Below are 17944 nucleotides of genomic sequence, written 5' to 3' on the forward strand. Positions count from 1 at the left end.
CAGCAATGACAAGAAAAGAGAGAAGCACCTCTAAAAGTAGTCAATATCCAAGATTAGAATAATTGTGGCTTTAAATTTTTTCTTTAAATTCTTTTACTACCTTCTATCTTATTTTTAAAACTACTGTTCTACAAAATTAATCAATTAAATTTTGCCAACTTATTCTAATTATTTGGTCTTCTGGAACTCTCAGAATTCATCTTGTTTCTGATCAGTTGAGGTAGTTGAAATAGGGAGGTTTTTATCCTAATTTCATGTTTTACTGTTTCAGAAAGAAAGGTTATCTTCTACTGATGAGTATAGTCATTGCTCTGCAGATGGGCTAGGATTCAAGGAATGTAACACAGTGTTATTGTAAGAGTGTTGAAGTTTATTTATTATAGCACCATTGAGACATTTTGAAATTAGAATTGGTAAAAAAATAAAACAAAAAGCATTTAAATTGTATTTGATGGAAAAGCAAAAAAAAAAGTTTCCTTTTCTGGTCAAATTATACTTTTTTTCCAAAATTTTTGGAAATAAATAACTGGAATTTAGTTGGTCACTTGTACTGGTTGACAAGATTAGAACGAGAGGATATGAAGTGCGGAATTTTTGCTGGGGTTTCGGACAGAGTTTGGTTTATAAAAAGCAAACCGGGCTAAGGTCAAAACCAAATTCTTGATCAGCATCACCAAAGTCAAAGGGTGCAATATCCACAATAGGTAGTATCATGGCCTTGCGCGTTCGATATTCAAAGACTGTTTTGCTCCATTTCCCAGTGTGTGTCTATTAAAAAGAGAGAGAGAAAAGTAAGTAAGTAATTAAGACATTATAATTACTAAGATAAGTCCTATGAATGATCAAGTTATTATTATTATTTATTACTTTAGGGGAGTTGTCATTCTGTGATGTTATCTTTTATACGTATGACACCAGCTTCACTTTGAAATGATAATCCTCCCAACTGATAAACAATATTCTCAAAAGCCTTGTGTGTCTTTAGGAGAAACTCTATCAGAAAGATTACCATAACCTGGCCCATTCCCATTCTCAGGATGCTTGGTTCTGGTCTTTCTTCCCAGGTATGTAGTTACTTTACTAACAGTTATCGCTCACAGTAGAACTTACTAATGCTAGAAATGAATTCTCCCTTTTTTATAAATGACAACAACAAAGCATATTTGCATTGAGACTTTAAAATAAAAAGCAAGGATTTTAAGTTGAGTATTTATGTTAGATATTACAAGAACATACTAACTATCCTCGTTATCTAATACAGATTCTAAATACTATGGGTTTAAATTGCAATTGTTTTATTTCAACTGGTTTATATCTGGAGCTTAGGAAGATCTACTCACTTTTCGTAGTATTTAACATTTCCTAGAATGAATAAGTGAATGCTATGCCAAAGTTGGAAAAGTTCACGAAAAATGTGCATTATAAAAAATGCATGGATCTAAAAAAATTTTTTGCACCAAAAATAAACTCTTACTTTAATTCTGATTTTCCACAAACTATTTGAAGTCTCCTCATATATCATACCAAATGCCATCTTTTGCTCAGTCTGTTATTTTTATTTCTTTTGTTTCAAATTAAACTGGAAATGCTGAGCACACTATGATCTCCATTTATAAAAATGTTTCTTACAGGGGACCAGCAGTTAGTGTAACAGCTATGTTGCTGAGCTCCCATGTAGCCGACTGTGGTTCAAGTCCCAGACCCGGTGGCTTAAACTCATGCCGGGCGTGTGTGTGTGCATGCCCAAGATCCCGAGGGGAGAACGGATTGAGGCATGGCCATTCCCCCTGGAGGATAATTTCTTGCTTTCTATCTTTCTGTCTCTCTCTGTCTTTCTGGAGAGCACATGCGCCCTATAGCAAAAACCTTTTAAAAAATAAATTGTTTCTTACAGTGCAGCCATCCTCCAGAACTGTGTATGTGAGTTTGCCCTTTTCTTCAGCTTTGAGTTCATCTTCATTTGACCCTCTCATCTTCAGGGCTTTCTTTAGATTCCCATTGGAGTGATCCATGTATGCAATGCTATTCTTGCAGTGATAGGTGATGTTCTGGGAGGCTCGACTAGAGAGAAGTCGAAGATAAGCCAGCTGGCCAAAGAGGACATCTTCAGGAAGCTCAGGATTGCCATAGCTAAACTGTAAGAGGGAGCAAATAAAAGTGATCAAATCTTTAAGTTGCAACTACATGTAAAAGATTCATATAGTATTAGTATGGACAATATAATGCAGACTGCTCATTTATCTTATGTATGAATATTTTACATATGAATGTATTTTTATGTCATGACACAATAAGAAATTTCTTAAGTGAAATAAAGCTATTTGCATACAAACAATAATTTGTATGCTTTCTTTGGAAGACAAGTTATACAATTCCTAAAAGTATGGTCCCTTGAATATATAAGATCATTTGGATTCTTCTATTTATTAATTAACTTGGTTTGTGAAGAACAGACAGAAGGAACAACTTCTAGCCTTCTTGTCTGATGGCAAGTTGATATATTTGAAAAAGGTGTATCTTTCCGTACCTGAAAACCACCATCTACTGCCTCTCCAAACCAAACATGTGTCTTTTTAGTATTGGAATGTGACCGCCAGTTTTTACGTGGAACATCTGAAGGACTGGGTTTTACACATGTTTCGCCAGTATTCATATCACAAAATGCATTGATAGCATCCATCCTGGAACCTTGATTAGGATCAACCCAGTATATTCCTGAATAGTCACAAGAAAAGGACAATAGGAATTGGTTAAAATAGGCAGTAAAGAAATCTGGACCAAAATAAACTTGTTTGTTTGCCTGAAAAGGCAATATAATGTTGACTGCTAGTGTATTTGTATGTATAGCACAATATGGAAACTTTTAGACTGAAGTTTCTATGATAAAATTGTTATCTATAACTATAGAAGACATTGAAATAAAATATGGCATTTTCATTTGAATAATGACGATAGACTTTTAGACTGACTAGACTGATGTATAATGTTTGTTGTAATCTCTCTTTTTAAAAATAATTATTAGTCATTTAATGTAATATTGTTTAATAATGAATTGGTTATCTAATATAGATTTAAGCAATAGATATAAACCTAAAGTTCATGATCATTGTCTCCTATTTTAAATAATTTCTAGAATGACCCTTAGTGAAGGCAAGTTTCTATGTCAAGATTTTTGATAGATTAAAATAATTTTTCTTTTTAGAATTAACCCAATATGTGAAAAAGCTTAGACTATTATAATATTCCATTCAGCTTGATACTGCATTCTGAAATTTTTCTCTTCCTTCTTAATTTGTAAATTTAATACTTAGATGTAGTATTATGAATAATATCATTATTAATAAGTATTAATCAAATTACAATAATTTGCATCAAATAATATATATTTAATCTTGGGAACACATATATCACTTTATCGTTCAAATAACTTTGTGATGGTACTCAGTAGTATAACTATGATCAGTATTGAAATTTCTACAGAACCATCCCTAATTTTTCCTGTGTTTGAAATATTTGAAGTTATTTATGTTTCAATGATTACTCTTGAAAAGTTTAAGTTTTCTTACACTATCAAGCAATTTAAATCCAATGAATATTCTTTGAGTACTATTTCATATATAAAATATTGTTCATTTGCAGTAAAAGCTTTCTCTTCCTCAAATTCTAACATAAGCAGCTATCTCTATAAGCAATTGACATGAGTGTGAGAGATTCCTGAACATACCGCTCTTGAATTCAGGATGGCAGAATTTCAGGTCTCTGCAGTTCCGAGCAGGGTTTTTACGAGAACCATCAGGGCAAATCATGTTTTCTACTTGTCCATGAACAGATTTGAGTGAAGACATAATCTCTTCGCTGTTGATTTTGAAATCCATTGGGTCATCTCCATAATATGGGGCAAAACCACCAGATTTTTCACCTCCAACCCCAGCAATGGCAGCTGCTCCACCACCACAGCAAGGACCTGGGGCACCAGGTGGTCCAGGAGGGCCTGGCAGTCCTGGGTGGCCTGGAGAACCCTATTATGGGTAAAAACATGCATTGTTGAGGTGTATTTGTTTGGTCTCCACTGAGAGAATTTGTTGCTAGTACATGAAAATGCATTTAAATTGTTTTCATTTTCAAAAACCTATGAATATAGGTTGTATCATCAGTTACTTCAATAAAAATTTACTTGGATACTTTTGTGATTATATAATAACCAATTTATAACATGTACAGTTAATTACCAAGAAATACATTATTTCTTCATGAAAGAGTCAGTGGTGTTAAAGCATAATTTTTACTCTATCGTTCCTTCTAAGTAAATGATGTTAGCAAAGTCTGTGAAGCACGATTATAATACTGACATATTTGAGGGAGTATGATCAGAGAACCTAGATTCTGATCCCAAATTTGTCATTAATTCTGTGTCTTTGAGTTGATCAATTAAGTTATTTGTGTTTCAATTTCCACATGTGTAACTCGTGGGAGTAATATTTTTTATTTCATTTAGAATTCTAAATGATAGTATCAGTGGTAAAAACGGAATGATGAAAGCTGTTCTAGAATTAAAATGTACTTCATAAATGTAAATCATTGCAAATATCATAATTGTGAGATCTGTAATAAGATCAATGTCGTCATGGTTCATTTGATTAATTGGGCAGAAGTCATATTCTTGGTATAACAGTTATCAATTAAATTGTAAATTCCCCCCACCTCATTGCAGAAAGATGGAAATCTTCATGTTGTAGGGATTCAATGCACTTGTTTGTTTTATAAACTGGGTGCCTGCATTGTATTTAACTCTCTATCTCAGTTTTAAAATACTGCACGGTGTTTCTGAAATTTGAAGGTTATAATAAATGAAATGCACACATGTCTAAAGGGTGTCTTACCTCAGATCCTCTTTCACCTCTGTTACCTCGAGGTCCTGGTGGCCCAATGGGACCTGGATGGCCACTTGTTCCATCTTTGCCAGGGGGTCCACTGGGTCCAACTGGTCCCTAGGAAGTTATCACGATATCACAATCCCAAAATTTCTTCCCGTAGTGCAAACATTTTCAAAATGTGGATTTTTTTGACATTTTTCTATGATACTTACTCTGGGGCCTGCAGGTCCTGGACTGCCAATAGCACCCTGGTGACCAGGAGAACCCTAAAGGAAAAGAAGGGCAAATATGAGTGAAGGTCTTTAAAAGGTTTACGGAACTGTACATTCAAGATCAGATCAAGTAATACATGGACTGTGATGGAATATGGTTTTCTCTTTCTTTAATCTCTCCATCGTTTCATGTAATTAGCCCTCAAATCTACTTTCCAGCTCTTCTAGCACACACTTTCAGAGGCAGAAAAAAAAAATATTAGTAGTTAAATTTTGCCTATCACTTTGGTTAAATGCATTATTGAAGGGCATTTTCATATATTAAAAAAAATAAAAAGTTGCACTTACTGGAGAACCTGGGGAACCTGGGTTACCAGGGAATCCTCTGTGTCCTTTGATGCCATTAGAACCACGTTCACCTGTTTCACCTTTGTCACCACGTGGGCCTTGGGGACCCTTTAGAAACACATTTCATATTACCCTCATATGCACATATACATATTGGGAAAATAAAATAGAATTTATAACAATTAAATCTATGAAATATCATCAACTAGAAATCCCCATCAACAGACCCATTATACATGAAACAGTAAAGATTTTTGTATCTATTTTAATTTGGACTGATAATTGCATAGAACCTTACTGTATAACATTAACATCCTTGGCTTCAAGGAATTTTTAGATCCTGAATTACTTTTTATATCATCAGAGGAGAAATAATATTCGTTCTCCAATTATGTACTTTGTCATCCTCTTTTCATGAACAGAGCAGAAAACAGAATAGTATTTCCTACACTGTAGGTTGAGTAAAGTAACTAAACAAAAGACAAATCAAAATAAAACTTACAGGAGGGCCTCGGGAACCAGCAGGACCAGGAGCACCAGATGGACCAGCAGGGCCCTTTGACAAAAACAAACAAATAAGTAAACACACATGGAATTGTTTTTATGACTGATGTAATTTTTTTAAAGGTAATAACTTCACTGTGATGGGATACTAGTTTAAATTATTATTGAAAATTAGTGTTGATTCCTCCTTCAAATTTCTTTCCTTGTTTACATCTTTACTAGAGTTTAAACAGAAAAGTTATATTAAGTTGTCTTTTCATTTTCTTTGCAAATAGACAGTTGTTCTGATCAATATGGTCTGCTTAATACTGTTTTGGATTTATTAGTGAATTCTTCATTGACTACTGCCAGAAACTTCTGGGGTATCTTTATTAGCACAATTGCATAAAACTGATTACCATAAAAACTGTAAAATAAATCACAGCAGATATTTTGGTTGGCAGGTCTTACATCTTATATTCTACCTACTGTATTTTTTTTTTAACTGAGAAAAGTCAGAAAGTAGAAAAATGGTGCCTAGTAGAACTCACAGTTTCTCCTCTGTCACCACTCTGTCCAGCTGGACCAACAGGACCAGGTGGGCCTGGATGACCAGGAGCACCAGGAGCACCAGGAGAGCCGTTTTCTCCACGATCACCCTATGAACAAATTCATAGATCCAGAATAAATATGATGATCCCTTGCTTTAATTGCACAAACCTGATAAACATCTATTAATTATACCTTGCCACCAGGAGATCCATCTCGGCCGGGCAGACCATCTGATCCGGGGTTTCCCTGGTTTAAAAAAGAGAAAAGAAATCAGTTAAAAGTTTCTTGAGGGCTAGTCAAGGTGGTGTGATGGTTAAGAGGGCTGTATCCCACATGGCTGAGGGCACAGTTCAAGTCCTAGACTTGGCAGCTTAGAAAATATGCTGGGTGCATGTGAGTGTGTCCCCCAAATCCCAAGAGAATGGAGAAGTGATTATAGTGTGGCCATACTCATGGGGAGCTGATGATTTCTCATTTGTCCCCTCTTTCTCTCTTACTGGCTAGTACAAGTGATTTATAGCAAAAAACCTAAAAAGTGGGAAAAAAAAATTCTTGAAACCATCCAAATACTATCTAAGCCATGCATTCTTGGCAAGACAAGACAATGTATCTTCCAAGGAGTGAATATTGGTTCACTGGGAGTGAGAAACCTTAGGTATTAGAATAGAGTGTAAGCCTTGAAAGGGTCACAATTACTAAACAGATACATAGCACATCTGTAGTACTAAAATTTCATGGGTAGGAGGGGGAAAAATCATTAAGGAAAATAAATGACTGGAAAAGATCCTTATGAGGGAACTAATAATAATTGTTCAAGAAATAGTGATCTAAGCTAATAATGGAAATCTACTGTTTAATTAGCCTGATTTAACTGTTCTACATTCTATATATAAACTGTATGTAAAAACATTTATTGCATCTCATAAATGTTCACAATTATAATTTTCAATTAAAATTGCATTAATTTTAAATATAAATAAGAAAAGACTAATTACAGATAAGTGCTAAACATTTTTCACAAAAATGACATGTTAAAATTGGGGACCCCCCTACTAACTGATTTCCTAATTTTCCCAGAGATTATATTTTTCCTATTATCATTTATTGGATAATCATTAATGTACATAGGCCTTTAAGGCTATGCGAAGTTTTAATGGTAAGAATATCTGTTATTAGAGAGGGGAAGAAAAATTTCTTATGGTACAATATTTATACTTTTCAACATCAAAGCTCAATTTTGACCTTTGCTTAAATTAATTATCAATTTCCACCTGGCTGGTTGAACATTTCATAAGAGTTACTACTTACATCTCTCCCAGGTTCACCAGCTGTACCAGCCAGACCAGGAAGGCCCTGAGGTCCAGGAGGACCACGTTCTCCATTTAGACCACTAGCTCCTGGTTTCCCACTTTCACCCTGTGAGCAGAGAAATAAAATAAATTTCATCTTAACTTTAAAAATACATTAATAGGATGTTATTTCTTAGGCAAAAGTATTGTTATATTCTATTTTTTTAAAAAAATATGCTCCCCATGGAGAAAATGTTTGGGGAAGCAAGTTTCTTGTATTTTCAACTTGCCACGTGATTCTGGATGCCAAAGGGATGAGTAATATTTATTACCTTATTCAAAAGGTATGTTAATATGAGATATGTGCATAGACTTGGATATTAAAACAAAATTTTGATGCACCATCATATAACTATAGGTTTATGGTGATCATTACAATCGTTATCAAACATTTGTTTCTACAGGAAGGATATGCACTTCCTAAATGTATAAATTGAATGCACTTAAATGTTAAATTAATTTCAGAACAATAGTACCTGGCATTTTCTAAAAAGAGGTGCATAAAATTTAATAATGTGAGCAATAATACAAAAGGAATTTTATTACTCTACTTGCCAAATGAATATTTAAGACACAAGAATTTCATAGTAATATTAATGAAAGAAAATCTGGAGTAAAAAATGACTAGAATTAATGACTAATAACCTAATGGCTATATGTCAGGATCTACAAACTATCTTTTATCCTCCTTCCAGATTTGACAGTGAATGAAATGAAGAATTTTACAAGTTTTTAACAGAGATGTTTGAGATGGCAAGATACTTTTCTCTATCATCAATTTGTTTATGTTTATATTCAAGGCTGGTCTATGATGTGCCTTATTTTTATGTTCTGGAGCCATTGAATAAAATGCATGCTTCTGAAAATCCAAAAATATTTTTATAAAGTTATCTTTAGATAATTTGCATCTATGAAGGGAAAACATATCATACCTGGTGTGGTCAAGTGATTTCTGATCAAGAATCTAGGGAAATACAGCTGTACTCACCATTTTTTTTTTGTTCTCATTAAAGAGATTTTTATTTTATTTACTTATTTATTCATTTTTAATTTCATTTTCTTTTACACAATCAATCACATTATTTAGCTTACAAAGTGAATATTTCGATATGTGTGTACTCACCTTGATGCCCTGTGGGCCAGGGCTTCCCCTAGGACCTGGCATGCCTGGTGGTCCTGCCAAACCTCGTTGTCCAGTAATCCCTGCAATCCCAAGTGGGCCGGGAGCTCCCTGTTGTAGCAGATAATGAAGACTTAGCTCATCTTTATGTGACAGTTTCCCTCTATTGACTTTTGTGATGAAAAATAAAATACTATTGACAGTTAGCATAACAATGAAACCACTCACTGGAGGGCCTTGAGCACCAGGTGATCCCTTCTCTCCTGGTTGGCCAGCATCACCTTTTGGTCCAGATATTCCTGGGCTTCCAGGAGCACCATTGCTTCCTGCAGGACCTGGAGGTCCATCTTTGCCTGGAGCACCACCAGGGCCTGGGGGTCCTGGGTTACCCTACAAAAAATTGATTGAAATTTGAATGAGTATAATGAAAAAGTACATTTTTTACTTCCCTCTTTTACATACTTTCAAATAATTTTATATGCGATTTAACAGAGAGTTGAGTAGCAATGTGTAAATTCTCATTCCATGCATATGTGAATACTCTTTCTGAAATATATATTGAAGAAAGATCTTTAAATGCACTTACATTATTACCAGGAGGACCAGGAAGACCACGAGCACCAGGAAAGCCAGCAGCACCCTGTAAAATGATAATGCATTTTTTTTAATTTCAAAAGATGAACAAATAACTATGAACTACAAACAAACAGAAGAAATGTGTTAGGATCTGCATTCTACCTTGAAGTCATTTATGGTTTGCTTTTCTCCCCCTTAGAATTTGCATGTAACTTATATAGTTATAATTTTTATACTCTCTTTATGGCTGTAGTGTCTTTAAAGCAATTTTATATGAGTTAATGTCAATAAATGCTTTTCAACAATAATTCAGAGAAAAATAATGAAGAGAATCAGTACGTACAGGACCACCAGGACTGCCACGGTCACCTTTGACACCTTGAGGACCAGGAGGACCCTACATGAAAGGGGATAAAAGGTCTATAAGAATAACACCAAAATCAAAACTTGAAGAAGCATATGCCTTAGACAAACAGTAACTCTAAGAAGAAGTTAAAATAACTTTGAATGTGGTCTTATCTAGACTGCTGTAGCCAAGATTCAAACTTAGAACTATATTCCTTTAAAGATTACATTCTTGTCACCATAGCATGCTATCTCAAAAATTAAATATTAATATTCTTGATAAACCCGAGTGTTCTTCATTAGAAGGCTGAGAGAGAAAATTAAGAGAGAGAGAAACTTACAGCAGGTCCAGAACCTCCAGGGGGTCCTGCAACTCCAGGAGGGCCTCCTTCACCCTTCTCACCTGGAGCGCCTCTTTCTCCTTTGGCACCAGGCTCGCCATTCTGTCCCTACATAGAGGAACAACCTGTCAGCTTACATCCTTTACCATAAATTGGCTTGTCACTATTTCTTTTCAGAATATAGACATGTTTGGATGGAAAGACATTGAAATTAAATAGAAATAGCTGTCTGAAGATGTGATAAGATAAAGTCACTCAAAATATTTTTATGCTAAGAGAAAATTATCAAAAAAATATAAGAAGCATATTTTTTGCCATTAGGGAGAAAGTCTTTTGCAGGATTGTACATTTGAAAATGTATATTAGTAAATTCCTTTGAGAGATATTGGACACAGAGTGAATTTTAACTTGTACCATCTTATAATGGAAGGACGTTTTAAATGTTCAGAGTACTTTCAAATCTATGCTGAAGTTTCAGCCTCGTCACTGGGGCAGAAAGGTAGAGCAGGTGTTTTTATTTAAATAAGAATAAGAGTCAAGTTTTGAAAGGTGGAAGAGAGAATTATTTCACAGGGAGTGAGTGGCTGAAGCAGGACTAGAATCCAAACTTGACTTGTACTTCAATTTTTTTAGCAAGCTGGTGATTCTGGTCATGTGACATGTAGTTCATGTTCATACTTACAGGAGCACCAGGGAAACCGGCAGGTCCTGGAGGCCCATGTTCGCCTCTCTCACCCTAAAGAGAAAAATATCTTCCTTAAACAAAGTGAAGATATCTCCCCACAGGGAGTACATATCTTATCTTTCCTGTAAACAGAGAACGCACAAAGGTAACTGAAAGAGTTTAACTTCTGGAGACTTCTCCATTTCTTCTAAATTAAGAGTACCAATACCAGAACCATTTGTAAGAAAAATAGTTTGAGAATTTTCAAATATTAAATTTACTGAATTATATAACTTTAAAAATGTAAGTATTTTAAAATATGTTAGAAAAATTCATTGGAAAAAATCAATCAAATAATTAATTTTTAAAACCATTTACTTTATATCTACCCTGAGTCTTAAACTCTGATGTTAGAGAGGTTTAGATCCAGAAAGAATCTCAGGCAAAGATTTTATAGGTTTAAGGAATATGTATTTACAAATGCACATGAGCTGTGCAATTTAATTTCCCCAGAATTATTTAGGAAAGATAATGTGATTTAAAACTGCCTCTTGTGAATTTTAGATATAGGAAATTTAATATTCCCCTCCATGTCATTTGGCTCCTAAAGATGGTATCCAAAAATTGAGGCTCAGGGTACCTGGGAAAGAATTGCTGAAAAAAGGAAGAAGTTGCTACAGCTTGTGTGGATTTTTCAAAAAAATTATTACTATTAATCTTTTTTTTTAAATACATTTGATTGCTATACATCATTTGGCTGATAAAGAAAATTTACCCAAAATGAAATACACCTCTGACCAATCATGAGAATACTATACATGTTATCATCAACAGGTAATAAACCATTACCTGAGTGCAATTTTTAAAGGTTGAAAATAGTTTTAACACTTACAGGGCCACCACGCGGTCCAGCTATACCTGGAAGTCCAGGGGCACCACCTTCACCCTGAAAAAAGAGAAAATAAACACTATTGTCATTGTCCTATATCCAAAGTCAAATGTTTTATTTATGTTTCTGAATAGTGTCAAGTATTACCTTATCTCCAGGTTGGCCAGCTGGGCCGGGAGGACCAATGGGACCAGTAGGACCCTAAAGAAAACAGAAATGTATCTTAAATTTTGAAGCTAAAAATATTTTTTTAATATTAATCAAACAGATAACATGTAAGACATGCAATTCATCTAATAGACTAGGTGATATCTTTGCATGGTTCGAGTGATATATTCTTCACTCGGTTTGCAAATCCTGCAGAGCTAAGTAAGTGCAACTTTCCAAGAGAACGACCCTTGAAGACAAGAGAATTCACCAGTGGTTTGTTGCTTCACTCATTTTTACCTCAGTTGCAGAAGATAAAAAAGATGTGATATAACATCTTACAGTAAAGATATAACATCTTTAATTTTCTAAAATTGAAGACATTTCTTTTATTCAACTGTTTGGCAATTTAAAATACTTGATTTACACAAATTATAATGATACATATTACATTTTCCAACTTGGAGTTTCTAGATACTAGTTTTACTTTTTAAATTCTTTTAAAATTTGTTTTATACATTTAATCACTGTACATTACAACAGCTAGTAAAATAAATTTTTCTACCATAAATACACATAAATGAATTACTAGGCATCTCTTTTTTTGGAATAATAGCTTATCTGTAGAGTTTTTCAAAAGTGAAGTATGTATGAATTTCTTTAAGGCAACCTCAGTAAATATGTTATCTATGAACTGGATTAATTATGTTTATGTGCTACGGTCAAATCTAGAAGGCACTTGCTAATGTGAACAGAAACGATTAAAAAGTTTTTTGTTTTGCTGGGGTATTTTTAGAATTATTTATTTATTTTTTTAGAATTATTTATTTTTATCTACTCATTCATTTATTCATTCATTCATTTTACTTTGACTCAGAGAGAGAGAGAGTGAGAGAAAGTGAGAAAGCAAGCCAACAGGTTCAGGACTTGTTTCGCTGGTTTTTAACTTTTAGAGACAGTTGTAGACTGACAAGAGGTTGTAAAGAAATGTCACGGGAAATTCTGTGCACCTCTTTTCCAGCTACAGTGTTAACATATTCCACAAATATAGTATAATATTAAAACTAAGAAATTGACATTGATACAATCTATAAAACTATTCATATTTCAACACTTGCACACTTGTGAGTGTGTGTGTGTGTAATTCTATAGGATTTTATCATTGTGCAGACTTGTATGACCACTATCACATTCAGGATACTCAAATGTGCAGTAACCATAAACTCCCTTACGTTACCTCTTCATAGCCACGTTTATCTCCCCCTCACCTTTACTAATTTCCAGCAACCATTAAACAGTCCTTCATCTCTAAAATTATGTTATTTATAACAATGGACCCATGTGGTATGTATCGTTCAGAAAGTAACTTCTTTTCACTCAGCATGATGTTCATATGAGTGAACATCATATGACTCATTACTTTTTATTGCTAAGTAGTATTCCATGATATGAACATACCACAGGATAACAAAGCCTTCTTAAGATCAAAAAAAAATCTCTTAATGAGCAGTATTAAGATAATTTGGATTTTAGTGGCTATAAATTTATGAGCAATATTGATTATTTTGGATTTTAGCAACCAAAAAAGAAATCTAGTGGAGAATATTTTTAATTAAAAAGTTTCTTGGACCAGTCTATGGTTCTGTTTCACATCCTGATTGCATTTCAAGTCCTGGATCCAGTGACTTGAAAAGCATGCCAAGAAAAAAAAAAAAAAAGCATGCCAAGCACATGAATGCACATGCCCAAAATTCCAAAAGGAAGGATATATGGAGAAGTTGTGGCATGACTATGACCCAAGGGGGTGCTTTCTCCCTCCCACCCCACCCCATCTCATTCTGGCCTGCCCATGTGCACTCTGGCAATTTTAAAAAATGTTTCTTAGTGAGCATTAATGATTATCTTGAATTTTAGAAGATTTTAGTTTCTTAGTGGGCAGTATTGTTCATCCTGAACTTTAATGAATACAACTTTACCTGTGGGCTTTATTATACTTTTGAGATTTTTACATTCTTAGGTCAGTACAGAACTTTCAGGTAGTGATAGTTTTTAACCAAGCATTTAAACCATCAAGTCACCTGGAATTTTTTAATCCTCTAAAGTTGGTAAAAGATGGTCTAATTTAGTGTGAGTAGCTTTTTGAGAAAAATGGAAGTGAGGAACTACCCTACATAACGTATAGATAAGGGATTTTTCTTCCCAATGTGATACTTACTCTTGGACCATCTTTCCCTGGAGCTCCATCAGCACCTGCTCCACCTGGTTCTCCCTGTCAAATAAAAACCAATGTTGTCATATTAAAAGCATCCTCAGTGAAAATCCGCAAAGAAGAAAAGCAACCCTCAAGATTTTCTGGGATGTTCATCAGATGTTCTGATTAACGGTTGCTCTAGAAATTCATCTTAGAGTTCACTGACTATAAAATGATAATATAATGTTTGAAAATATTGATAGGTCACTTTCAGCAGTGTTGCTTTCCTGTAACCTCCACTGTCCATTTTATTATATAATTCAGAGGAAAACAAATCAGTACCTTTTCACCTTTTGGACCAGGAGCTCCAGGACCTCCTCTCTCTCCAGGCATCCCTTGTAGACCAGGAGATCCAGAAAGCCCAGGTGGCCCAGGAGGACCAGCAGGGCCCTGAAATTAAGGATAAAAGTAGTAAAAAGGCAAAATCAAAATCAAAAACAAACACTGGAATGCATTCTCTGAAATCTGAGTAAATTGAATTCTGTGGGTTACCTTTCCTCCTTCGGGACCTGGGGGACCATTTAAACCTCGAAGTCCTGGTGCCCCTGCCAATCCCTGAGGTCCACGTTCACCAGGTGCACCAGCATCACCCTGTAATAGGAAAATGTATTAGAAACTGTATTAGAAAACTCACGAAAAAATGAAACAAAATCACCTTAAATTCAATAATTTTGATGTAGGCCACTAGGTCCTTAGCCTCTATTTGTGAACAATTGGGGGATATTTTACAATTATAAAAATATTTGATAAGCTGAGTGGAAACTGGAAACTAAGCAAGAAAACTGATACTTGATCTACCTAAGCATGAGTTGTCTTAAAAACATTTATTTTACTATTATTTTATTCACTACGATAAATTTTTAGTTTTTCTACCACAAGTTTGTCTACCTAGAATCAATGGATAAAAAGTATTTTCTTTTAGAAATTTTAAGTCAATAGTTGATTCTGTGGTGCTTATTAAAGTCAGAGAATTGGATTGACTAGATAAAGAAATTTAATGTATTGGAATGGTCTCGAGTTTTTCTAAGTGTATTCACTAAGCATTTACAATGATGTTATTGTAAAGAAGAGGTGTTTTGTTACTAAAAATGCAGCACTAATCAATTGCTCTATAATAGGCTGAAGAAATTAGAGGATACATTAAATGATTACCTTGCCGCCTGGAGTTCCAGGTGCACCTGCTTCACCTTTTGGACCCTAGGAGATTGGCAGAAGGTCTGTTTCAGAATGTGCATTATTTAAATATGAACAAAATACACATTTGATTTGTTTGCATGTTGTATAAATTTTCGAATCTTGAAACTATATGTTCTTTTCTTAGTTCTTTTATTTTATGATTAAATTTAACCTCTCTATATAATTCTTACTTTTAAATAATTTACCTTTGTTTTGATAAGCATTATCTCAAAACTCAGTGTTAAAACTCAGTACCATGGCATGAGAAAATGCAAAGTTAATAATTGCTAAATCATTATTATGTATCCTTTTGTTTTCTTAGTTCTGGAAGGAAATGCAACTTACTGCTTCACCAGGTTTTCCATTTTCTCCTGGAGGACCACCAGGACCAGGCAAGCCCTACCAAAAAGAAAAAGTGTATTATTTTTATGTAATCACCTTAAACACTGATCATAAAAAAACTTCTCAAATGTAAACATGTTTCTCTAAAATATTTCATAAAATGATTTTAGTGAGGTTTTCTTCAGGGTTGTAAGTTTAGGCCATTCAAAATCCAGGGATATAGTTATTATATCTTAGAAACTTATGTTCATCTCCCTGTATTCATCTGTTACTGCATATTTCAAAGTATTTATGAGCAGAATGGATTTATAGATATAGAGACTTACAATGAAAAATAAGTGGAAGTTGATATGAGTTTAGTTATTTTTTAATAACTGAATGCACTCATTCTAGAAAAGACATGAAAGATATGCCTATCTACTAGCATTGCCTCAGATTTTACTTCAAAATGGAAAACAAGACCAGCCCCAGTGGTTCAGGGGGTAGGCTGCTGGTGCATTACACTGAGTCCATAAGGGAGACCAGGGTTTATATTCCAAATCAATCTGAACAAGCTGAGATGTCTACATGTGGCTGTGATCCTGGCTAGCTCGGAAGATGGGGAATGATCATGGATGACATGGTGAGACCCTATCAAAGGCACTTCTCTCTCTCTCTCCTCTCTCTCTCTCTCACTAAATAAATAAACTATATAACTAAAATAAAACAAGAAGATAGATGACAGATCCACATACTAAGCTTCAGATGAACTGTAATCTACTAGGGTCACACAAATTTGAACAATTTATTGGACAAATACAGCTATGAAAGGCAAGTACCAAACTGTGTGCTAAAATCAAGACTCTACTAACATTTAAAAAACACGTTCTTACTTGTAATCCCTGTGGACCAGGGGGTCCTGTGTCTCCTTTGTCACCACCTGGCCCCTATGTAGAAAAATATAATCAAACACTTCATTATCAAATGTTCTTTCATATTTAGTTCATGCAATTTCCATTTCAGAAAGCCTATTGTTTAGTTTAAAAAGCAATGCTGAAAAGAGAGGAGACAGCCTGGGTTATGGAAGCAGCCTATAGCAAACCCGTACCATAGGAACCTGCATAATGTCAGCAGCTAGATAGCTAATAAATAGATAGGTTTCATAATTGCTTCAGTGACTTTGATAACAGAGATTTTATAATTTTGAAGCCTTTGCCATATTCTATTTCCACCCCACTTCCATCCTTCATGCATTTAAATAAACTTACAGTAGGTCCTGGGGGACCTTGAGGTCCAGTTTCACCATTCTTTCCAGGAGGACCCTAAAAGCAATGACAGTAAGGGAAAATAAGATAATACAGATAATAGAGAGCATCTATAATATTGGAAATGAATGCATCTATCAGAAGGCTAGAAACAAGTCAATTAAAGCTACATACTGGAAGGCCAGGTCCCCCAGGGCCACCTCGTTCTCCATTCTTGCCAGGGGCACCCTAAAGAAGAAGGGGACAGTTTATTAATTCTCAAAAGGAAATCACTAATCATATTGTTCCCTCTTACTTTTTGACTTGCTTTCTCCACACACATACAGTCCAAAACAATGGTAAGTTTAGCTCCCTTGCTTGTGCTGTTTGCCTTTCATATCCTCTTCCATGCATTGAAGAAGAGATCAAATTTTGGCCATATCTGCACTCCCACATGGAATGTAAAAGACCTTCTGTCAAATAAGCATTGAAGATGTAAATGAAGATACTCACATCATTTCCTTTGGGTCCAGGGAAACCCATGACACCAGGCTGACCTCGGGGACCAGATGGCCCTGGAGGACCTGGTCGACCACTTTCTCCTTGACTTCCCTAATGAGAAACAAACAAACAAACGAACAAACATTAATAAATGTTTGACAAAGAGCCGGTCAAAATAAACAATAAATATTCAAGTCTAGGTTGAAATATATGTTCCATTTTTACTAGGCTTGTAAAATGAGATTTTAAAAAATGTACGTACTGGAGGCCCTGGTTTTCCATCACTTCCTGGTCCTCCTGGACTTCCAGGCATACCCTGAATGAAAAAAGTCAATTTTCAGATGATTTACAATAGAGAATAAAAAAATACAACATGCACTATTGGTACAATTTGAGATTTCCATTTATATATGTAGCTCATATTCATACACTCTTTTTTATCTGTCTATAATGTGTCTTAATCAAGTGCTCTATTTTCTGTTCTTTGACTTGTCTGGCCTCAGTTTTCTTCAATTAATAAGTTTGCTTTGTTTTGAGCCTTACAAAAGGTA

The 17944-nt window shown here is 34.7% G+C and overlaps 1 protein-coding gene across 1 annotated transcript in view; it reads right to left on the reverse strand.

The window, feature by feature from the left end:
* Positions 1 to 349: 349 nt before the first annotated feature.
* The window catches only part of COL3A1 (collagen type III alpha 1 chain), a 43801-nt gene continuing 26206 nt past the window's right edge, over positions 350 to 17944 (reverse strand). The window contains 29 exon segments of the mRNA XM_006147844.3: positions 350 to 768; positions 1893 to 2135; positions 2528 to 2715; positions 3725 to 4019; positions 4881 to 4988; positions 5087 to 5140; positions 5435 to 5542; positions 5937 to 5990; positions 6469 to 6576; positions 6662 to 6715; positions 7778 to 7885; positions 8942 to 9049; positions 9167 to 9328; positions 9525 to 9578; positions 9858 to 9911; positions 10201 to 10308; positions 10883 to 10936; positions 11757 to 11810; positions 11901 to 11954; positions 14116 to 14169; positions 14434 to 14541; positions 14644 to 14742; positions 15304 to 15348; positions 15673 to 15726; positions 16542 to 16595; positions 16917 to 16970; positions 17088 to 17141; positions 17406 to 17504; positions 17656 to 17709. Coding sequence (XP_006147906.1) covers positions 622 to 768; positions 1893 to 2135; positions 2528 to 2715; positions 3725 to 4019; positions 4881 to 4988; positions 5087 to 5140; positions 5435 to 5542; positions 5937 to 5990; positions 6469 to 6576; positions 6662 to 6715; positions 7778 to 7885; positions 8942 to 9049; positions 9167 to 9328; positions 9525 to 9578; positions 9858 to 9911; positions 10201 to 10308; positions 10883 to 10936; positions 11757 to 11810; positions 11901 to 11954; positions 14116 to 14169; positions 14434 to 14541; positions 14644 to 14742; positions 15304 to 15348; positions 15673 to 15726; positions 16542 to 16595; positions 16917 to 16970; positions 17088 to 17141; positions 17406 to 17504; positions 17656 to 17709 — 2790 coding nt within the window. The 3' untranslated portion in view covers positions 350 to 621.

This window comes from Tupaia chinensis, unplaced genomic scaffold, assembly GCF_000334495.1.
Source record: "Tupaia chinensis unplaced genomic scaffold, TupChi_1.0 Scaffold000225_1, whole genome shotgun sequence".
NCBI lineage: Eukaryota > Metazoa > Chordata > Mammalia > Scandentia > Tupaiidae > Tupaia > Tupaia belangeri.